Here is a 25038-nt window from a genome sequence, read left to right as displayed (position 1 = left end):
CCCCACTTAATGATAAAGAGAAAGTTGATTTGCTAGAGATTCTTGACAAAAGAGAAAAGTTTCTTATTAAGCCTATACATTATGCTGCAGAATTACTCAATCCAAAATCAAAAGGTTCTGAACTTGATGAAACACAAATCATTTCAGCCATAGAGTGCATTTAATATAACAAAAACTAAGCTCATTATAAACGAGCAAGACATAATAGATGACATAGCAAATTACCTTCGTGAGAGTGGCAAATTATTTGGAAATAACTTTATATGGAAAAGTACCTTTGATAACCAACTCTCCTGCTGGAAAGGACTTCGTTCTTCATCTTCACTATCACAAATAGCGACACGAATTTTGATGATGTCAGCATCTTCGGCAGCAACCGAACGCAGTTTTAGCGTTTACAGTCACATTCATTCCGAAAAGAGAAACAGACTTACTAATGACAGAGCTGCCAAACTAGTCTATGTATCCCATAATTAAAATTTACTAAAGAAAATGGAAAAAGGTGATAAGTCATTTTTTATTTTGGAATCTATTGAAGATTTTGAGGCAGTAGACGTGCACGATGAAGATGTTGAGTGTGATGATAGCGATGAAGATATGCCTCTGGCTCAACTTCTCCATCAAAAATAAGATTTTTCTTTGAATAAGTTAAATATTATTTTTCTTTGTTTGTGTTCAAGTATAAGGTATTCTGTGTTTCGTTTTGTTTTTTCGTTTTTTCGAGGAAGTTTGACATTATTTTGGTTGGTTTGGGTTTAAGTATGAGCATTCTGTGTTTTGTTTTGTTTTTTTATGAATAAATGTTTCCAATATTTCAAATATTTCCATATATTTCCAATATTTCAGGAAATAATATATTTCCGGAAATTTTACAACACTTTCTTCATCTCTTCAAGAGGCCAACTAGGTTGCTGAAATACGCGTTTCTGGTGATTGAGAAAAGTGCTAGTTTTGGATTTATTCCACACCAGATGTTCAAATTCTACCTTTTATTGAGGAGATAAGAGTTCAGTATAACATGAAAAATGAAGAAGTGAAAAAAGTTTCGTGTCACTCTCTAACTCATTCTGGAATGAAATATAACATAAATATACAGGTGGATAATTTTAAACGTACTGCAAGACATAAATGCCAAGAAGAAGAATTTTTGCACACTTTCATTCGAATGCGCCAAAAGGAGACGAATAAACCTTAAATCAAATCAATCCAATGAATTTACTGCATGATACAATTCATATGCAATAAAAGTTGATAGATTCATCTTTTTTATGAAAACATATAGGTAACTAATCAAGTTACTTACTTCATTTTTATTCATTTAAACCAGCTTTTATAAAATGTTAATTATATTACTTAGTTACTCATCGAACAGAAAACAGAGAGTTTAAATCAATAGTTCAGATCAAGTCATTGAGTGTGGAGTGCCCCAAGGAACGGTTCTTGGGCCTATTTTATTCAAAATTCATATCAATGATCTCTACAATATTGATGTAGAAGCAAATATTATTAGCTTTGCCGACAACACCGCCCTTCTATTTCGTGGCAAGAATTGGAACAATTTGAAATTTATCGTCGAAAGGGAATTGGAAACTTTATTTCATTGGTTCGACAGTAGGCTACTAACATTAAACTTTTCTAAGGCCCACTTTATTGCCTTTTCAATTTATAACAACAACCTTTTCGCGTATAATAGAATTACGGTTAATATAAACGGCAGTGACATCGAAAGGAGAGAACATATAAAATATCTAGGCCTCATTATAGATCAAAATCTTAGATGGCACAAACACGCTGAATACGTAACAAACAAATTCAGATCATTGATAACAAAATTCAAACTGTATCAAAAATTATTCGACTCGGTATGCAAGCCTTGCCCAAACACATATAAACTATGGCATACTTGTTTGGGGTGGGATAACTGATAATTATATTGAAAACGTAGAAGTGACACAAAAATGGCTGATAATGATAATTCATAATAAAAATTACAGATTTCCGTCACATAAACTCTTCCAACAATCTAAGCTATTCACAATCCATCAACTATACTTTTTCAATCTCGCATCTTTCCTTCACCAACACAAGGATGAAGTGCCCCAAATAGACCATCCATACAATACTCGATTGAAAAACCAAACAACCAGAATACCAAAGATTGGAACTACAAAAAAACAAAAGATTCCTCTTCTATCTATGTCCGATAATCTACTGTAAAATCCCAAATGGAATAAAAATACTCAATGGTCGGTTCTTATTCAAAAAGAAATTGAAGGTATGGATTTCAAACCAGCCCCCCGAATAAATATTCGAAGCTTTTCATATAGAAAACTAGTTTGATACAAATGAACACTAACGACACAAAGACACAGAAAACTTTAAAGTATATTCAACTTGAACTGCCTTAAATATACTTACTGCCTATATTTGTGAACATCAAAAGAGATTCATAAATAATGAACGGAAAAAAGTAGATCAATATCTGCACTTTTATCATATTCATTATTATTATTTTTATTCCATCATTATATTTTATTGATGAGACTTATGTTTTAATAGCATACCCATGCACAAGGTTTCATGTTTCATAGGTATTCTATTTTATTTGCTATTATTGTTACTCACTATGTTGTACATATGAATGTAATGTTGAGCAAATAACTTATTAATGATATTAAAAATAGTAATACTAGCATTAATTGCCCAACATTTTCCCATTTATAGAGCAAAAATCAACAATTCAATTATTCAAATTATAGCATTATCTCTGGAGAATCAATTCTACCAGTCAACAACTCATATAAAAAACAGATGCTTGTTTTCATTTTCCTTTGAAGAGATTCAAAATGAAACGTTTGCAATAGTTCGATATTATTGAAATTTCTTTGAGGATACACACCAGTTGCTTCAAAACTTAAGTATCTCGAAAACTTTATCAATATTTGATATATGCTGATTAAAAATGGGATTCCATATTAATGACCCATATTCTAACACTGTCCTTACTAAGCTGAAATATAGGGATGTAAGACAAAGAAACCAAAAGAGTGACAGGCAGAGTTAACAAGAAAATTAACTACTTAATATGATTATTAAAATGGGCACCTAGATCCCTGTTAGTTAACACTTGTTTGTGGACTATTATATGATTCAACAACCATGCAATGAATTGAAGGGTTTGATTTGATTAAAAGTTTATTTTAGCCTGATTAACTTGTAAACAACAGTTTGTGCAATCACAGAGGTGCATAAAAATAGTTCACCATCTTAGGACATCCGTCATATTGGATTTAGAGTGAATTTCCTTCATTTTTTTCTTTGATTTGATTAGATTTTTTGATCATAAGGGTGCATGAAAAATAAAGGGTCCGTCAAACATTATTTTTGTCGTTATTCGCTTAGTTTTGATGCCAGATTCGTAATAAATGAAAACGAAGATGAATTGAGAAAAACTGCAATCTCATAATATCGTAGAAACGTATATTGAGCTGAAACTTTTCGAACAATAATTGCTTGGTGAGATTTCAGGAGATAATGTCATAATTGGAGACAAAGGAACCAATGTGAGCAAAGGACAAAAATCAAGAATTAGTTTAGCAAGAGCCGTCTACAAAGAAGCTGACATATATCTTTTAGATGACTGCCTGACATCACTAGACGTTCAAGTACGAAAGACTGTTTTCAAAAAATGCATAAGAGAGTTTTTAGGAAACAAAATAGTTATTTTTGTAACTCAGCACCTCGAGAGTGTGTTGCCGGGCGATAATTTGATTATAATGCAGAACGGGGAAGTTAGTTTACAAAAAATAACTCACCGAGAGAATGATAATAATGCCAAAAGTGATATTTTGAACAACAGTGAATTAGCAGTTGTCGTGGAGATGAATAATAACAATATCAGTGAAACTGTCGATGAATTCAGTTCAGAAGCTACAAAATTATTGGATTATAACCAGAAATCAGCAAGTAAAAATGTCTATCAGGAAGCGAAACATTCTGGCAAAGTACCGTGGGATGTTTATGCTGAATACATCAACTATGGAGGTGGATACTGCGTAATGATTCTGATTTTGATACTTTTCGTCGGTACACAGTTTGCCAAAAGTTACACAGAAAAGATACTCAGTAACTGGTAAATTGAAAACACCCATTCTATTTGCAATTTATTTCGAGTTTTTTAGGATTGACGGCGTGCATGAAACGCAACTGGTGGCTGAGAACTCTAACGAAACCATTATCAATGAACCACCGCCTTCTATAACAGTTCTATACTCCTCACTCACCACCGCAACAGTCATTTTATGTTTGGTCACGTCATTTTTGTTCTTCAATTCTACCAGAAAATCTTCCGTTGGACTCCACAAGTCAATGGTTAATGGAATCGTACACGCGGCGATGCAGTTTTTCGACAGCAACTTCATCGGGAATATTTTGAATAGATTTTCAAATGATTTCAGAATCATCGATGAATTGTTTCCTGTTATAGTGTTCGAGTTCTTCGAGGTGAGTCCTTTAATTTTTTCAGTTGAAGATGTATCTATAGTTTATCGTCAATTTTATAAAGTTGATATCTCAGAAACTACTCTATATTTTGTGAAACTTTCGGAGATACTCTGGAAATGTAAACATATTCGTGTTCGACAGGTTTTTCATGAATTATAATGAGGTATTCTCTGTTTGCAATAGGATGTTATTGGAAATTGAAAGTAGAAAAAGGTAATTTACAAAGCTATTTCAAATTCCATGTAGCCAATTAATCATAACTGAAAAGAACTCATTCAGTTTCTATAACAACCAAAATACTTTATATTAATTTCAAATGATTTGTTTGAAGGTAATTGACAATGTTTCATGATACATTTCATCAGTTCGAACCTCCATTGTCTGATATTATATAAACTGATTAGAAATCCCTGAAAGAACTAAACTCTAGGGGCAATTGAAGTCACACAGAAAGCTCGACTAATCAGTATCGACGTGGAAAGCCTTTACACCAACGTTCCGGTCGAAGAAGCACTCCATATCGTACAGAAGAAGCTATCTGAAGACGGGGACCTGAAAGATAGAACGAATTTACCTATAGAAGTAATTATGGAATTACTAGGATGCTGTGTACAAAACTGAAGGACGAATTCTTTACCCAAGATAAGAAACTGCCAATGGGATCGCCACTTTCACCAGTCATATCCAATATAAATATGGAGTGACTTGAAACTCTAGCCAATGGTTGAGATACGTTGACGACACCTTCGTAATATGGAACCGTAGGAATATTGAACTAGACGCCTTCCTGAAACACATCTACAACGTAAGTCCTTCCATCAATTTCACAATGCAGAAAGAAGTCCACAACGAATTGCAGTTCTTAGACGTATTGGTGGAGAGGACCGACACTAATTGGGAAACATCTGTATACCAAAAACACACTCATACGGGATAGTATCTCAACCACGAATCCAACCATTATCAATCGACTAAAAGAGGAATCATCAAGACGCTATTAGACCGTGTTTTTGGACTCTGTAACACGAAGGAAAGTTCCGAGAAGGAACAAGACATCTTCAAAAATGATCTTCTACGGAATGGCTACTCCAAAGAGATGGTGGTACAAACTTTGGCTAAAAGACAGCAGGAGCCTCGCAAGAAAGAGAAGCCGTAACAACCAGTACTTACACTTCCCTACATCACAGAACTATCGGAGAGGATAAGAAGAATTGGGTCCAAGTACAACATCACAACCTGCTTCAGATCCGGAAACACTAACCGTAACAGCCTTTCGAAAACCAGGCCACCAAACGCGGACTGCGATTCCAAGAATTGCATTTTCCGGATACCCTGTGAGTGCGGAAAATCCTATATCGGTGAAACTAAGAGGCCATTGAATGTTCGCATTGCCGAGCACAAGAAACACACAGAGCGAGGGAAAACCACCAAATCAGAAATAGCAGAGCATGTTTGGACCCATCAATATAACATCGAGTGGTCCCAAGCTAAGATCATACAAAGGGAGGAACATTGGTTCAGGAGGAAATTCAAAGAAGCCGCATACATGTTATACAACAATGTATTCAGCCAAGCTAGCGTAGAGATACGCAACATAAGGAAATCCATAACCAAGCGAAAAATGGCCAACTCTCGTCAAACAGTCATCTCCCACTAAACCGGTGAAACGGTAAAAGGAAAGCGGAGATAAGTGAAAGTACTCGAATGAGTCATAAATAGTCATCTCTCGGAGGAATTAGTACAGTCATCACCCGAAGACGATTGTAGATACTAAAAATCGAAACGTCGTGAAGTAACTTGGCTTGGAATCTCCTGATTTTTATTTTTATTATCTGTTCAGTTGTTCTATTTTTACTTGTATTTTATTTCACTGTTATTTCATTTCAGGTTTTTTGTCTCAAAATAATATTTATTTTCAGCTATTCTTTTATGATTCTTCTTTTTAGTTCTTTCAGCGATTTCAAATCATTTTATATATCAGAAAATGAAAGTCCGAACTAAAGAAATTCAATTTTGAATGATTTTAAATTTTTCTACATAACTTTTTCGTTCGCTAATCTATGCAACATTTAGCATAACTTCTTGCTCAAAAACTGAATAATTACTTAACCTGAAAAAATATATAATTTTCCGAACTTGTCAAACAATAATCAGTTTGTAGTCTCCGTCAGTCATACATCTACGGTAAACTACAAAGAAAGAGAAATATAAAAACACCCTATATCGATGTAAATTGACTTCATTGCCTTTCCATTGCCTCGTAGATCGAAATAAAAAAACATATTTTAGGATTATTGTGAAAGCTATTGAGATATTGCTATTGGGCTATTGCTATTGAGTATAGAGTATGTAATTATACTCGAAGAAGTCAGTAAAATTGTAATCAATCTCCCTTCAGGTTAGTCAATTAATAATTGATTTTTCCTTTACTCGTTCTCGTATAAACCAGTAATCATAAGGTTCATTTCTTTACTTTATCTATTATTGAATGCTTGAATTTTACAGTGAAAACAATTTCAACCGACAAATCCAACTTATATCGCTGAACAAAACAAAATTATTGTTTCAAGCTGAATGAACTATTAATGCTCCGTTATTTCCAGATTTTGTTTGGGATTTGTGGAACAGTATTTTTGATAGCAACAGTCAACACAATTATTATGATTCCAACTCTGATTATATGTGCATGTTTGTTTTTATTGAGAAAATTGTATATACCCACAGGAAGAAACCTACAAAGACTAGAGACAGCAAGTAAGTTGAACCTGAATTCGAAATAATAGTTTGGAGATGTTTTATTTTTCATGAAAAATAAAACACGAAGTACATGGTGAAGTGATTCTGATTTGTCTTCTTTATTATATAGGTTAGAATGGAATTGATAGAAATATTCTGTTTCGATTTGCTAGGGGGCATTTGCTATTTCCCTTTTTCTGAGGCTCATTTTGAGAAAAGCACTTCTGTGTACGGATGTGTCTACCGTTCTATTTTTCACAGTACAAAATTTATTGGAGCTTTGGAGCTACGAAAACATATGACATCGAAACGGAAAAAATCTTTGAAACAACCTAATTTATTATTACAGTCAGTGACGGCTCGTGCATTGGAGAACAGGGGAGGCTTGAGTTATATAGATTATATACACACAGAAAAGCCTGCCGGAGGCGCCAAAATTTTTATGTTGTTGCATGCACGCTTTGCTTAATACTAAAGTGAGGAGCTATGGACTTTATTTTAGTTTGTAAACCAATTGAAAGGGCGGCCATGACCGCAGCCCCATCATAGGTTTGCGCAATTAACTTTTGCCTAAAATTATAGGTGTCACACGTACGAATTAAAAAATTAAACAAATCGTCAGCTGTCCGCCCAGATGAAACATCATGAAAACCCATAAAACGTTCTACCACATTACCATCTTTGAAATATCTAAAAACGATTGAAAGTTGTGTTGTACAGGTAATATCGGTAGTTTCATCAATTTCCCATGCAAATAAAGAAACACTTTCAATCTCCTTACTTATATTTTTCTTAATAATGTATACCACACTGTCTTTAATATGCTCATTTTGGATGGTTTTTGAGGTGCCCGAAAAAACGCTACCGTTTAAAAAAGTGCCAAATTGTGAATCATATTTGCCCCATAACACGAGGTGAATTTTTTAAATCGGAGTATCCTATTTTAGACCACGTTTTGGTATTCGGTTTGTACGGAAAATAAAACACAGGACCAACAAAAAAGTGTTTCTCGTTTAATGGAGCCGGTTAACTAATCGCATTTATCGTTCCAACTAATATTAAATCCACGATTTTGTCGATTTTCTGACGATTCAATTGAATTTGGTTGAGGCCTTCCCAGAGTTTTAATAATGTAAAATTTATTATCATAAGGTGAAGACTTAAAATTATTTGTCAGCAACCAATCGACTATATCGTCAGATTTTTTAATTTTGTCCAACTTAACCATAATAAATGAAAAAAAAAAAACTTACCGAAAAGTGAAAACCTTAAAACACCTTGAAATTGAAAGAAAACACTTTAAAAACACATTGAAAATATTACCAAAAAGCACTGCTATAATATAATACTGCCTGTTTCATACACAAATAACAAATATTATCAATTTACCGGAATATTTTTTAGTCCCGGCCCGTCACGGTATCCCGTCCGAATAATTAAATAAAAAACATACTCATTCGTACACTAACGGAGACCAACTGGAGGCTAGCCTCCTCTGACGCTATAATTTCTGCAACCGAAATAACAAATCGGGACGTATGTGGCTGGTTGGATCGGTCTCGTGGAGCCTGTGTTTTTCAAACCGGTCGGAGGCTTGGCTCCCTTGCAACGTATGGCATTTATTATTTCGGGTTAATAGTTTATTCGTTCATGGGCGGTGTGTTTGAGTTTTGTTGATGCAGGATACAGTGTGGTACGTATTACGTAGTGAGTGATAGTGTTTTTTCGGGCACATTATGTATTTATATTAAAAATGAATGGTAAAGTAATGATACCCAAGCATTTTTAGAAAAAAGTAATCATAAGTATTTGTCAGTATCTTTTAATTTATTGCGATGAATAGCCTCAAATTTTATGGGGAGGCTAAGCCTCCGTTGCCTCCTCTGACGAGCCGCCGCTGGTTACAGTTAATTATAGCCCCTTTTGCAGCTTTTTAGCAGAGGCATTTATTCAAACCTTGTAGCTTTCTTCTTTTTCAGCTAAAGGTCCTGTCGTAGGCTACTTGAATGCTACTCTAGAAGGGTTGCCAACAATCAGAGCATTCAAAACTGAACATCTACTGACTAAAGAATTTGATAACCATCAGGATTTATATACGTCTGCAAACTTTACTTCAAAATGTTGCCAGAGAGCTTTTGGATTTGCGTTGGATGTATGTTGTACACTGTTCATAGCATTCATAATCGGAATATGTTTAATATTTGATAAAGGTGATAATTTTTGATTAGTCGTTTGTGTACGTATATATCATCAATTAGTAATAGAACAGTTTCGGAAGAGAGATCGTACTTCGCCGAACAGTTTAATAATAATGATGATAAAAATAATAATAGTATTAGAACTATTCGTTCCCTGCCCTCAGGCTCATTCGAGCTAATAAGACTGATGTAGTCCTTCTCAACCACCAGAGCAAGATGTTATTTGTCGTGGAGTTTTCAGCTCCTGGCGAGACGAATATTGTCCGAAAAGAGGAGAAAAAACGGATAAAATATCAAGATTTTCTCTTCGAACTCCGCAGACTCTATCCAGACCACTCTGTCGAAATATTGTTCGAATTATTGGAGTCCTTGGTGGAATGATAGCCTCTCCACTCTCGATATCTTAAAATCATACCGGCTTGCCGCACTAAGGCAGAAATATCAGCCGGACAGATGCAGAAAGCTGTCATTCTTGGCTCACTGCGCTTGCTCAGTGCACATGATTCTCGGACCCATTGATCACTTACCCCACGGTGTGGGGAGTGGCCGAAGCGCCCTCCCTGCGGAAAAAAAATAATAATAATGAGGCAGAAGACTGTCATTCTTGGCTCACTTCGCTTGCTCAGGTTACATACTTTTTGGACCCAATAATCTCTCATCCCACGGTGTGGGGAGTGGTCGTTGCTTGATAATGCTGGCGCGCCCTCCCGAGTGTATCGGGGTTTCGGACGATAGGGCCTGTTCAGCACATACTACAGTAGAAAAATAATAATGATAATAATAATGATAATAATAATGATACTAATAATAATACATGTCTCGAATGTATGCTCTGTGTTGTGAAATACATCCGGAACATGCCTCCTTTTTCGCCCAACATCTTAGGGATTACGTATCCTATTTCGGCGGCAGGGCTATATAGCTCCCGTTGGCACGGCTGAAGAGGAGACTTGCATTAAGCCACCAATGGAGTCAGTCAGAACAACCACGGCGCTCCACAGAACTAGGCCTCTGAGGCCACAAGAACTGGCTTGTTGGGAAACGGAGGTTCATAGTGTTCTAACAGAAGAGGCTAACATCTGGTATAGGGTCGTCCCATCGATTTCCGAATCGGAAGGACGAAATCCGGGCCTTGCGATTCGGAAGATTGAACAGATAAGCGGAAGGCGATCTCGCTTCTGTTCTTAGATTATAATTTGTAATGCTACAAACGAATAATAAGTTTTCAAATGTTTCGAAACAGATACATCTGTGGGAAACGTCGGTCTAGCTATAACTCAAGCCTTCACTCTTAGTAGCGTGGTTCAGTATGGAATAAGACAGTGGGCAGAGATTGAAAGTAAAATCACTTCAGTCGAGAGAGTATTGGAATACACTGAAGCCCCACTAGAATACCAGAAGAAAATATCCAAAACTTCTTGGCCACTTGACGCCACCATAGTATATGAAAACGTCAGCTTTGGATACGAAAAGAATGGACTGAACGTTCTAAGAAATATGAGCTTCACCATAAAGAACAAGGAGAAAATTGGTATTGTTGGCCGAACAGGTGAGTTACTTCCTTCATGAATGAACAATTCATGTTTATATTTTGTTTTCTACTACTTGGGAGCTGCCTCACTTGCCAATGTCTCAAAAATCTCCTGAAAATACCGCAGCCTCATGGACTTATTGGGCTCTACCCCCATCTTCTTATGATGCCTATTCCAACAGTTTTATGCACTGTACTAATCTGTGATCCAATTCCTTGAATTCGCATAAAACATGAAAAGGTCTCTCTGTCTCTTGCCTGCAGTTAACGTGATTTTGTTGAGGTATCCTCTCAATGGACAGTATCCAGGATTCCCTGTGATTTTTTGAGACGAACCCTAATTCATTGAAGCAGCTCTTCAGTTTTTTCTCGGATGGCCCCTTCTTAAAGGATTTTACTAGTGCGTTCCTTGGTATGTTTTCCCAGTACCCTATATGTCTCTTCTAAACACTTTCTTGTCTGGTCCCCTAACAAAGCTATATATGGGGTTGATAGTTTGAATCTGGCAAAATCCAATCATCAGGTATTTTGTAGACTGCAATACCTGTGTGTGTGTGTATAGTCAATCATTTCTAGACCAGTCATTTTGGGTTCAGATATCCTGGCTGTCTATGAAAATATTGATCTGCTTGTTCCATTTGAAGTTCCACTTCATACTAAAAGCCTGGAAGGTTAGTGTATAACTGACCATGTGGGTACTTGAAATGAAGATTTCTTCCCGCAGAGTAGATTCCAGGTCTCGTTTTATAATCGGTTTTGGACCCGTCTGTATACCATATGTTCCTGCCGAGCATGCGTGTTCATAGAGAATGGCTATAGCTGATATCGAACGGATAGAACAATCCAGAAGAGAGACTGCCAAGGCTGCTCTAAACAACCTTGTCGATGGAAAAACTTCCCTGCCATATGTGAAGGAATTTTATCACTGTATCGGGAAAGTTCTGAAGAAAAACGTGAAATCGATATTCAGGCCAACGAAAACCATCAGAGAGAGTCTAAAGTCAGCTAGAACCCCAGCAGCCTTCAGCAACAGCTGGGGTTCAGCGGATCCTTTGTAGATGTGTATAAGTCTACATTGGAACCACGAAGAGGAGTGTAAGTACATGCACTTCTGAAAAAAACTCACGTCATTGCGTTTGAAAAGACCAAAGTTCTGGAAGGAACTTGAAGGTACTATCCAAGACCATACAGGAAGGCGATGGAAATTCAGAAGCACAGGAATAATTACAAATGAAAAAGAGAGGAAACTAACGTTAATGAAATCTGGATACCTGCATTGAATTGCTCTCTTAATAGGTTATTCACTTCATCCAATAAAAACGAAGCCACGCCTACCAAGAATGGAATAAATTCGCTGAACTAAACTGATCTCACCACTTTTTCCAGAGACAAAACATAAGCTCTACAGGAAAATCATTAAGGCGCTGTAAGAGCGGTGCCCATGCGAAAGTAGCGATTCACTTTGAATTCGAATCCCTGGAGATTGAATTCGTTTGGAAAAACGTTCTCAGGAAGTTTATTCCGCATAAACGCAGAGCACCATACATGTTGATAATACTCTGATCTGAGCTTTCTAAAGCATTGCAAGATGGTTCGGAACAGTGTTCTAAGGTTTTGAAAAGCAGCCTTCGCAATTCCAGCGACATGATTGTGGCAAGACTTATTGGTGTTTATCTTGACACCAAACGAACTTATCGAAGCAGAAATCAAATGGAATGACGAGACAAGTGTGCTCTCGCCATCAGAGCTATAGATTGGAATCATGGTTTTCTCCAATACAATAAAAAGAGGGTTGGCGACAATATGGATCCCTGGGGAACACCAGCGTTGATGGTAAAAATATCCGAGAGATATCCAACGACGGCCACTCAAAATGTTAAAGCCTTGCAAATATTTAAGGAAATGGTATTATACGATTATTTGGAAGATTTTTCTTGCCCTTCTTGGGAATAGGCTGAACGCAAGCAATCTTCCAACAAGAAGGAAAACCTCCCTTCTTCGTAAGACGAGTTGAAAAGTCTGCCAAATACTGATGCGAGTTCATTGGGGTACTTTTTGAGTACGATGACGGGCACTTCATAAAAATGTTTATCGCAGACTACGGCCAACAAACCCGGGAAGGAGAATCATTTATAGAGCTTGTCCCATCACTAGATATATAGACCACCTGATCTTCTGTCTCAATGATGCTTTTTTTAATATTTTAATCATATGTATTAGATATGGAAAATGAAGACCTATCAGTCTTTGAAGTCCACTAGATACTTGTAAGAACAACAAGAGGATTGTTCCGAATTCTTGGGGTTCTTGTTGAATACTCTTCGTGAGCAGAACCAATACTCCTGAAAGCTTTGGATTGAATGATTCCGTACAGTCTAGCTCGTCGTGTGTTTGTAGATTTTTTGCTGGAAAAATCCTCACTAGTTTACTATGTAGTACATGTTCAATAGGTAGCAAAAACGTGTGTGACTTTCTAGAACTTCAACTAGCGTTTCCTAATATGACTAATAACCCTTCCGTGCAAAGCTTATTGTTAAATCATCTGAAAATAGAACGGGCGATGATCAACTGTATTGCCAAATATGCGCCAAACTAACTGACTATTGTAAGACAACAATTATAGCTGAGGCACCAGTCAATCTGAAAATAACACTGATGATCTCTGATGGAAGCACCAAACTCTTTCGAAGGTTCGAAATAGATGAACACCTCAATCTAGCAGACCACTATTATGTTCTTCATGCAGTCATTATTCAATTTGGTTCTGGCGTTGAATCTGGTCATTATTACGTATTGGTCACTTACATATCAAGATCTTCAGATGGTGCTGCAGATTTTTCTGGGTTTTCCTGCAGCTGGAAAAGCAAGTGCGCCACTGAAATCAATCAAGTCGCCCCGGGGCGCCAAGAAATTTTGGTTGTTGTTGTTTCATAATTCCATAATTTGTATTACTTTCAATGTAACCGAAAATTAAAATCAAAAAAAGTCTTTGATACCCAAGAGAATTGCATGAGTAACTGTATAGTTGCAACACAAAATTTCATATTGACTGAAATAGTGTTATTTTGGAAAACGCATAATTAAATTATTGATGTACAGTTGATAGTAGCATCAAACTTGATTATATTATAGTATTGGGAAAATTTCTCTTTTAGTTCAGCTGGATTAGTTCTCCAACAAAAAGGAATACTCTTCATGAATAAAACAAAATCATAATTTCAATGACGGGCTAGATACGACAATACTAAAAATTCTCACAAATTAGTTCTTATATTATGTATTCCTCTCCTCATTCTATGTTCTATTTTTTTTCCTTACGTGTCTTCAGTTACTTGAGTCATGGTTTTGTTTTATGTAACATCATTATCAATTGAAAGTCATATCGAAGCAGCAATGAATAAATAAAATAAATACGAAAACTTATAGACTGAAGTATTCCTGTAGCACAGTTTGGATTGTCTGAAATGGTCAGTAAATTCTAGTGTGTTTCGGCCTATATCGAATCATTGGTTATGAAGATTTTACTACTTTTATCTGAAAGGAAATACTTTTTTCCAGGTGCTGGTAAAACGTCGATAATGTCAACACTGTTCCGTTTGTATGAATATGAAGGAAAAATCACTATTGGTGGTATGGACATAAAAGATCTATCACTTGACATTCTTCGATCGAATATCGCTATAATCCCACAGGATCCAGTATTATTCTCTGGTACGATAAGAAGTAATATAGATCCTTTTGACAAATATGAAGACGAAGTTATTTGGAAAGCTGTTGACAAAGTGGGGTTGAAACCGTTATTCTCTTCTTTATCTGCTCGCATCTCAGGAGGTGGGTCCAATTTCAGCTCAGGCCAAAAACAGTTGATATGCCTTGCTAGAGCCCTTGTGAGTGGGAACAGAATTTTGGTGTTGGACGAAGCTACAGCTGATATGGACCAGGAAACAGATCAACTCATAAACAAAGCTGTTTTTGACAGTTTCTCTGGATGTACTTTGATAATAATTGCTCATAGACTTCATTCAATTATGTTTTGTGACAGAGTGATGGTTATCGAAACCGGACAGGTACAAGAATTTGATAAACCCGATATTTTAGCACAGGTGCAAGGTGGTATATTTCACGGTATGTTGAAGGAAGCAGGATTATTGAAGTAGATTGGATGGACTAGAATGTGTAATTATGTTTCATTATTATAATTATTCAAATATATTTATTTTTATAAAGGATGTTTTATTATCATAACAATTTTTTCAATAGTAACGAAATAGTTATTCATATCAATAATGATCAACTTGAAAATCTATTTAAAATCTGTTTTTTCGTTAATCAGCTGTCACCCCCATACGAACGACAACTCTCAGAAGTTGAGAACCTTGTGCGAGCTAAGGACTAACGAGGTCTTACCTTTCAACGTGTGATTCCTAACACTTGAAACTACGCTTTGCAAAATCGAGTCAAATTCTACAGGCAGTGATGGGATATCTACTAAGATGATAAAGTTATGCATTCCACATCTTACACATATCCTTAATCTCTCATATTTCCAATTAATGAAATCAAAAGACTGCAACTGTTTCGAAACTTCTGGAAAAAATTGTCTACGAACAAATGTCTAATTATGTCTGGTTTCAGATCGAATCCTAGTGCGACCACTACACTTCTCAAAATCACTGATGACATTATCGAAGGTACAGACAAGAATAAAACCACTATCTGGCTCTCCCTAGACTATACTGAGGCGTTTGATACAATGAATAATTCCCTATTATGTCGCAAATTGCAATACTTTGGATTAAGCCAGGAAGCGTGTTCCTTTTTGAAATCATTTTTGTCTGAAAGGAGCCAACGAGTTGTTGGAAATGGTAACCATTCCTCTGAACTCATGGTCAACCACGGAGCTCGCCAGGGTTCTGTATTTGCATCATTACTTTCTATTTTAACATCTACTTTGATTATTTCAATATGAAATCATTATTATCATTCAAAAATGAAGTCAAAGAAATTATTTCCAGTAAACAGTGGAATGAAGTGAAACAAAATGAAACATTGTTCTCTTTTTTCCTACCTTTGTTTGTTAGATTCGTCGTATAATAAGAATGTAGAAAAAGTGGATAAACCGTTGCATGAGCTTAACTCAGGAATTGTTGAGTGACGCCAACGGCGATCCGTATTTGCTTGAAAGGGTCATAGCTAGTGATAAATCATGGCTATGACATCGAAACCAAAGTCCAATCGTTCCAATGGAAGGATCCAAGAGAGCCAGGACCAAAAAAAGCACGCCATGTTCGATCAAATGTCAAACTTTTGCTAACTGCATTTTCGATTATCGTGGCGTAGTCCATCAGGTGTTCTTGACACATGGTCGTACGGCTAATAAGAAGTATTTTCTTGTAGTTATGCGCCGCTTTCGAGAAGTAACATGGCGAAAATGTCCGGTATTGTGGAGAAACAATTCAAGGCTTTTGGATCAGGATAAGGCACCTGTTCACTCGTCATTGCTTGTTCGTAAGTTTTTGGTCAAAATCGCCTCAATCACGCCTCAGCCACCGTATTCACAAGATTTAACCCCCTGCGACTTTTTCCTGTTCCCAAGATTGAAGTGTGTGGCACCGAGAACGAAACGAATCGATCATTTTCAAGACACATCTGTTGAGAAAAAAATGCTAAAACAGTGTGGACCCTCCAACAATTCTTTCACAAATATGTGATCACAGAAGTTTTTCTTCAATACAAAAGGAGAGAACGTATTGAATCGGAACAACTGTTTTTGACTATGCATGTTTGAGTAATATTTGCATCAGTACATGCTCTACAAAAAGTTTTTACTGGTATTTCTTGCTGCGTTTGGAGTAATCAATCTTTTTCAATTCAAAAAATGAACAAAGCTGAATCAATAAAGAATAATGAGAGTCAAACTGTCAGTCACTTGTTATTTTCACGAAGTTTGGCAACAAATTGAATGATAGATGTAAAAAATTAAATGTTTTGATATCAACATCTGTTCACAAAAATGATTTGAAGCTATAATAAATAAATAAATGTTATATGCGAGCGCTTTCGATAGCAGGCTGTGCTATCATCTTCAGGGATTTACTCAAACTGAATGTTTTATCTTCTTGTTTGTTCTTTTGTACGATTAGAAGGCCTCAGTGCAGGTATTCGTCCTCTCCTTTCATTCGGATGTCTCTTTAAATTTGTCTGTACTTGGGTTACATCAGATAATATCATTTGTGTTCGTGTTTCATTGTTTCTAGGAATGTGTATGTGTATTGAACAAATGTAAATCAAAACACAACAAGACCTAACATTCAATATACTACACAAAACATTACACATTCCTATGAACCTAGAGAAACACCAACACAAAGGATATTATGTGATGTAACCCAAGTACAGGCAAATTTCAAGAGACATCCGGATGAAAGAAGAAGACAAATACCTGCACTAAGGCATTCTAATCGTATAAAAAACCAAACAAGAAGATTAAACGTTCAGTTTGAATAGCGCTATGAAGATAAAGCACAGCTTGCTATCGAAAGCGCTCGCATATAATATTTAGAAGTAATTGAAGCTTCAAATTCTTTTGGTGAACAAATGTTAATATTCAAACATTGAACACGAAGGAAAACTGGTTGCAATAATCAAAAAAAATATTATAAACTCAGCTTCCTTTAGACGGTTAACGTTTCAAAAAATAATCCCTTTCCGCCCTGAAAATCTAAAAGTTTAGTTGTAAAAAACACCTCAGGCTAAGACAGTAACCCTGAAGATAGCAAGACACATTGGTTTTTTACAAAAACAGAATTTTTTCCACGTTTCTTCGAAAGTACTTTCACTCTCTATGAAGGAGATATACAGTGTGTCCGCAAAGTATGGAATAAATTCGATATTTCCAAAACCAAAGGCCGTTTTACAGAAACCTGAAACACGTTGATTTTTAATTTTACAACAAAATTTCGTTATACACAGTGATCCATATTAATGTGATGACGTCATCGGTATTTTTTTCAATGCAACACCCTGTATTTGGTGTCAGTTTTAGATCATCCGTAACGAGCTGATTCCGAAAAGGTATGATACTTGAGGTCTAACGAACAGAATTTGAAAGATGTGCGCTTAGAAAATGAATTTAATTGATATCTAATAAAAGTAGAAATTAATTAATTATTTTATATTTTTTCTAATGATAACCTCAACAATGGGAAAGTAATCCGGTAATAAATACATGACTTTATTTTAAATGTTAGAACTGTAGTCCTCGCTAGGTTTTTGCGGACACACTGTAGAAACTTAAAATGCTTCTTTGCAAAAAGTTATCTCTTTCAAAAAGCTTTCCTTTTCCTTTAGTTTATTTGTAGATTATTGATAGATGCATTGGATATGTAAGTGAATGTCCAGCTAGAAAATAAGAAAAATCGTTCTCATCAGGAAAGTAGCCTCACCTCACCAGTTCTTGCATATTTTTTGAATATTCGACAAAAGCAAATCTGTCAAAAATTTCAATTTCTTTTCCAAACAGTGACCCCTCTAAACTACGCCTCTGTTATTTATATAGAAATGAACTTCGGTTCACTCGATAGATAACGTTATTTTATTTATGTTTTCCCCTTCGAATAAAGATAAATCAACAATCAGAGTGAAGATTCAGGAAGTAGTAGTGAAGACCTGTCACAGTGTCGTGAACTTATTCGTGTGTTGCCCAGATGAAAAAAGACAGTGGCGGAGATACCAGTGACATGGAAAGTAAAATGAGAAAGATATTGCTCAAAAAAAACCATATTGATTCTTCTGACAGGTCGGGATCCTACTTTGGATTTGTTTCAACTGTTCCAAAGTCTCGTTGAGAATTACTACATGGGCTGAATGTCTTCATCGTAGGTGCGACACACTGTACAAAATGCATCTGTACTTGTTCTATTGTTCGCGTAACTGAGGAATGAATGGAGGTTAAATTTAATAAATGTAGGAGCAAGTCGTGAATGAGGCCTAAGTGAAGATTTTAATTCATAACTAGGTAATTATTATATTAGTCGAAATTTGCCATGTTTGTAACCCGTTCAGTGTGGGCTTGTTCCTGTTCGAATGGTATCGCTAGTTTCGTGGTGAATATGTATGTTCAGTGTTGATGTTGATTCATGAAAAGGTCGGAAAGAAACTTAGTGATTGAAGGTATCAACAGAATTGTCAGTTTGTTTTGAAATTGTTGCCTCCATTTCAAGATGTGAAGTTACTCGATAAGGGACACTTTATACATAATTGGTTCTGTGCCAAAGAGGTTTTTGAACACACGTTTTCCAGTTTATGTCCGAGATATTTTACTACTGAATGTTTTCACATATAGGATTGACACTAAAATAAGGAAAACAGGGTAGATTTTTGCCCGTCCTCCTGTTTTTAGAGAAGCTCTATACTAGGTTGAAATATCAGCTTCATGATCCTACCAGTTTTGAAATGATCTCAACCACTAATATATAGAAGTTTCTCTCTATTATACACAGAATTTTGAATCAAATTGTTATAGCAGAGGTTCCTAGTTTCATTTGGCCATGGAACCCTAGGTGGGCATACATTTTTTGACGAAACCCTAGCTGGTTATTTCGATAACTGAAGTGTTCACCTAGTAATTGGAATATTTTCATGTTATGACTCGAAGAAGTGAAAAATTATGGATAGAAATGATCGTTATGATGGCACAACTACTTGATATGGAGAATGAGATATTTTTTTGTGAAGTACTATCTCCTCCCTATATCTGCAGAGTAGGGAGGGTGAGTGAAGCCCACAGTACTTAGGTCACATGTGACCCATCCTAGGTCATCGTCCATCCTGTCCTTTCCAAGAAGGTTGACAGGTCACTGGGAGACATCTCCTTTATATCGGCAGGTGTAGGTCAAGAGTCACCGAATACACACTCTCTTATTGACGATAACTCAGGACACTCGCATAGGACATGCCTGACAGTTTCATCTTCCTGTTCAGACATCCTGCATAGAGGTGTGTCCACTAGCCCCATACCATGGAGGTGTTTTTCAACACGTGCAAAAACCCTGTGACTCTTATAGGGAACCCCAGGGTTTCACGGCTCCCTAGGAATCTGGGATCTGTAGAACCTCTCATACCTATGACGTATAATATGTTAAAAACAGCTCAACTGCAACACAAATGTTGACAGTGACATACGGAATTTGTACTCTGAGTCAGAAAAATTACAAGTGGTACAAGATTTTCACAGAAAGTCGAGAAGATGTAGACGTCCCAGCACATCATCAACCGATGGAAATATTGAAAGAGTGACAAAAAACTGTTAGGCTGAGTCGTCGAATGACTATTAGGAAAGTTGCCGAGGATGTTGACATAAAGGTTGGCTCATGCCATGCAGTTTCTTCTTAGATTTTGGGTATGAACCGTGTGGCAGCGAAGTTCCTTCCAAAACTGCTGAATTTTGACCAGAAAAACCGTCGCATGAGCAACTGTTGAATATCATGAATGATGGCCACATGTTCGTGTGGTCAAAGAGGAGTCCAGTGTTGCAGAGAAACAATTCATGGCCTTTGCATCATGATAATGCACCTGGTCACCTCAATCATGCCTCAGCCACCGTATTCTTCAGATTCACCCCTCGCGATTTTTTTTTGTTCCCAAGATCGAAAAGACCTACGGAAAGATAGCGTTTTACGTCGATTGAGGAGACGAAAACTGAATCGCAATGATACATCAACAAGTGCATATCAAAACTGCTCCGAGGATTGGAAAAAAAGCTGATGAATAAATAAATATTATTTGAGAGGAATTGAAATTCTTCTAATTTTTTAAACAGACCTCGTATGTGCGATTGTTGGTGGAGCATCTGGGAACAGACACAACAAATTCACTACAGGTGAACTTATTCACGGTTCTGGAACATTTGAGTGAGAGATTTTTCAACGTTCAAAACTGTTTTATTTAATGTGGAATTTTAGCACTGATGAGAAATTGAGGTGAAGGGATATATTTGAATGCGATGTCAAAAAATAGTTAATGAGTAAGTAATAATTGAAGACTTATCCACCCTGTTCATTTCTGGTTGAATAATTACACCCTCACTATTCTATTTGGGACTATATTATTCTTCATACCAGACATCATGGATACATGAATACAAAAAAAGCAACAGTCATTGAGCTTGTACACCACTTACACAGAAATGTATGAAACCAATGGCGATTCTAAGCCAGCTCCCCATTTCGTATATCTAGTGACGTCACAACCTTATTATCTGAACCAATTCTTTGAGGTTGTTTTCTGAAGCTTCTAATTTACTTAGAGAAATTGTTTATCCACCAATAATCTTCGATTAAAGACCGTTTTCATTTTGTGGCAAAATTAGTGGAAATGAGATCAATCTAAATGGAACAGAAGATACAAGAATGAATTTCAGACATTGTGAATGTTAGAATTTGTACTCTGTAGTCACTTCAAGTTTGAAGTCAATGACATATATTCAGTCTTGCAACTCGTTGATGAATCATTGAACAATATAGTTTCACAATTGGACCTTTTCTCTGGTTATAAATAAACGTTCAGTTCAACCGGATCCTTCATACAATTTCCTTATTAACCATGTTAATAATGACAAGTAACCGAGTACAGAGTGGTCTTATACGAAAGAAAATTCCAATTTTGTTCACCGCGCATATTTTCACCTTTATGCATAGTGATTGCCAAATATTGCGTGTGCTTCTAGAAGTAGAGGAAGTTTAGGTTTAGGAATTATGGATTTTGGAATTCTACTTTGAACTTCTACGAGTAAGCACTCAAATTGTTGCCTTCATCGTGTGCCAGAGAGGAAGTAAAGTTATCCCACATTTTTCTCATTTGGTTGAAGGTTGATATATTAGATAAAACTAATTAGAAAAACGACTAAAATAGGAAAAATTCACATCTTGATATGGCAGTCACATCACAAAACGTAAAATGTCTTATATTCAGTATATTTCTCGAACAATAATAACAAACTACATTAAATTAGGAGCAATATCAACTCTGAACAATTGAAGAAATGACTAAGTAGAAATCCACGTGAAACATATCAGTGACGAATAAAGGAAGATATGGATCACTGCGAGAAAAGGAAAAGAAAACAAAATCCTCGAGAAACTGCTAATATTTTTTCTTTGCTGACTTTTGCGTGAGTATTTTATCATTAATGAGATTAAAGGTAAGTAACCCAAAAAATATTGAAACCTAAACTTCACAACTGTTTCAAGATCATGAGTATGATTATTCAATGTATCTATATCAGATCTGGTAGTTTTTTTGACCATGATCAAATAATGTTTTCAATTATTCAATTGAAACACACTCGGTAGTAGTCATGATCAATTTTATCATCATTGCTACCTTATATTACTGAATTTTGATAAACACATCCGTGTGTTTACATTCACATTGTGAATTGGAGGATGTATTCAATAACTTAGAAATTGAATATTTGTATTTTAATAACTTCACTAGTTTACTTCGCTTGGTATCGCTGTTGTGTCTGTACTGAATAAAATAAAAGTTTTCTAAACAATCGCAATCATCAGTTCACAATTAGTATTCGCGCCGTTCGTCGTTCCCCTCAAAATTACTGATCGATGCTTTAGTACATTCTCAAAAACACTGAGATTTGGACTACAACAGCACGCTGTCAGAAACATGTTTCACATATTCCGTTTCATAGAACAACAAAATCTAGTTTCGATCAACCTGCCTTCGCAAACGACCATAGAATAAGTCAGAAACGGTCGGAACTAGGTACTATCAGGTATCAAAACAGGTAGTGATCAACATTAGGAAAAATCACTATAAAGTCATGAGATTTAGTCTTACACTGATGATGTTAACTTGGTTGGTGAAACATGAAAGACATATTTTCTGTTCTGGCATGGGAGTCGTAAGTATATTCAAAAGATTCATTCCACGCCAGATGTTCAAATTCTTTACGATACTCTCTGCTAAGTTAGTATTAGATGGGCTGGAAAGTTTTTCGGCTAACTCACAGGTGGCGCTACTAGTATCAAATCCATATGATTTTCATTCAACCCTAACATTTAAAAGACACGTGTAAAAATTTTGACAGATGCTGGACTATTAGTTTGTGAGTTTGTGGGATATAGTTTTTTGAGTGAAGCAACTTTTGATACTTCGGATAAAATGAATAAATAGAAAGTTCGTTCGTATGAGTAGGGAGGCCCACAGCACTTAGGCCACAGAAGAAGATAACTGAGGCGCTAAAGAAAGAAACGTGCTGGACATATCTCCTGCATGAATATTTGGGTATGTAAAAGCTCTAATCAAACTGGGAACCGTGCGAGCTCAATCGACCAAAAACAACAACGAATTGATGGTTCTGAGCAGCGATTGAAGCTGTTCCCCCATAAAAACCCCGAATTTATGCGATGATATGTGACAATGGATGAAACATGGCTCCATCATTTCACGCCATAATCAAACAGTTCGTCATCTGAGTGAACTGCACGTGGTGAACCGACTCCAAAGCCTACAAAGACGCAACAGTTGGCTGACAAGGTTATGGTATCAGTATTTTGAGATGCGCATGGCATGATATTCATCCACTATCTTGAAAAGGGAAAAACCATCAACGGCGACTATAACATAGCGTTATTGGAGATTTGAAGGACAAAATTGCAGAAAAACAGCCTCATTCGAAGAAAAAGAGAGTGCTGTTCCGCACCACATCACAAATCGATGAATACGATGGCAAAATTACATGAAATGCGCTACGAATTGCTTCCACATCCACCGTATTGTCCAGATCTGGCCCCTAGTAATTTTTTCTGAAACTGAGGCCTATTTTGAGGCTGAAGACAAATCGTTCTATAAAAATGGTATAGAAAACTTGTATTACCGCTTTGATCGTTATACCGCCCCCGAAGCCGATTATATCGAATAATAAAATCAAAAATGTTTGTTTCTATGTTAGCCTTCGAACTTATCAGTTCAACTATTAATATAAAATGAAAGGGGGTTATTAAACTGTTTGGATTCTGAGCGAGTCGCGACCCTTCAAATAGTGTGAGAAGGGATTTGAATTCGATATGAGTATTCAGTGCATTTTAGTTCTGCAAATCTCAGTTATACAAGTTGAAGGTAGGCTATATAAAAAAACATATAAGGGTACAAATCCACGTATAAACACTTATTGGTGATAAGTCGTCCTTTTGTGAAGACTTCACAATATCGGTTCATTTAAATATTTGCACATTATTAAAATTATAACATCAACTAATAGTGATTGATTTTCCAGTTATACAGCCAGCCTGTTCAAAAAGGCTTATAAAAATCACGATCTTGAAGAGAATGACTTATACGATGTGTTGAAAGCGTGTTGTTCAAAAAAATGCGGGGATAAAATAGAGAAAAAGTGGAAAATCGAAAATGAAAAGGAAACCCCTCCTTCGATTTATAGACTGATGTGGGCTACGTTTGGGTGGAGATATATTCTTAGAGGAGTCATTCATCTCTGCTGGAAAGTATTCAACAGGTTTGTATATGTTCGTCCCTGAAAACGATTTTTTCCATCAAAATAAGTTAGGAATTCAAAAAACGAATATTCAACTCGAAAAAATTGATGAGATTATAAAAAATTTGTAGGTGCTATATTTCCCTGTGTATCTCTGAAAAGACTATACAGTTCTTTACCTCCGATAGAAAACACAGCAAAATAACATCAAAATAGTTCATTTGCATGTTCAATCTCTGAGGAATGGGGATGGCAAAGATACAGTTATTTGAAATAATGTAAAATTAGATTGTTTTCTGAAAATGCTTCTTCAGATATGTACATTTTTCAAAACCTAACAATCACTGTTTGTTTGAAGGTGATTGACAATGTTTCATGATGAATTTCATTAGTTCGGACTTCCATTGTCCGATATTATATAAGATGATTTGAAATCCCTGAGAGAACTAAAAAAGAAGAATTACAAATAGATAGCTGAAAATAACAATTCTATCAAGTTCTATCAGTTTCACTAATATAGGATTTTCCGCACTCACAGGATATCTGGTAAATGCAATTCT

The 25038-nt window shown here is 36.1% G+C and overlaps 2 protein-coding genes across 9 annotated transcripts in view; both read left to right on the top strand.

Moving 5' to 3' along the window:
* The window catches only part of LOC111502767 (ATP-binding cassette sub-family C member 4), a 31466-nt gene extending 16272 nt beyond the window's left edge, over positions 1-15194 (top strand). Inside the window, exons 7-12 of one of the 3 annotated variants that reach the window (XM_023156916.2) lie at positions 3529-4132; positions 4182-4503; positions 7107-7257; positions 9219-9449; positions 10681-10986; positions 14527-15194. In XM_023156916.2, coding sequence (XP_023012684.2) covers positions 3529-4132; positions 4182-4503; positions 7107-7257; positions 9219-9449; positions 10681-10986; positions 14527-15125 — 2213 coding nt within the window. In that variant the 3' untranslated portion in view covers positions 15126-15194. The remainder of the gene's footprint in view (positions 1-3528; positions 4133-4181; positions 4504-7106; positions 7258-9218; positions 9450-10680; positions 10987-14526) is intronic. The other 2 variants (XM_074174846.1, XM_074174847.1) reach the window with 2 other exon arrangements.
* A 3421-nt stretch (positions 15195-18615) lies between these two features.
* Positions 18616-25038, top strand: part of LOC111502768 (probable multidrug resistance-associated protein lethal(2)03659) — a 47373-nt gene continuing 40950 nt past the window's right edge. For 2 of the 6 annotated variants that reach the window (XM_074174845.1, XM_074174844.1), the window contains exons 1-2: positions 19007-19140; positions 21980-22138. In XM_074174845.1, the coding sequence (XP_074030946.1) occupies positions 22062-22138 (77 nt within the window). In that variant the 5' untranslated portion in view covers positions 19007-19140; positions 21980-22061. Of the gene's footprint in view, positions 18986-19006; positions 19155-21939; positions 22139-24262; positions 24500-25038 lie in introns of those variants that run through there. The other 4 variants (XM_074174843.1, XM_074174840.1, XM_074174842.1 and 1 more) reach the window with 4 other exon arrangements.

This window comes from Leptinotarsa decemlineata, unplaced genomic scaffold, assembly GCF_025532065.1.
Source record: "Leptinotarsa decemlineata unplaced genomic scaffold, Ldec_3_MD MMD2_tig00000882_RagTag_RagTag, whole genome shotgun sequence".
Lineage (NCBI taxonomy): Eukaryota > Metazoa > Arthropoda > Insecta > Coleoptera > Chrysomelidae > Leptinotarsa > Leptinotarsa decemlineata.
The sequence above is the reverse complement of the archived record's forward strand: the minus strand, read 5'-3'. Positions and strand labels throughout refer to the sequence as shown.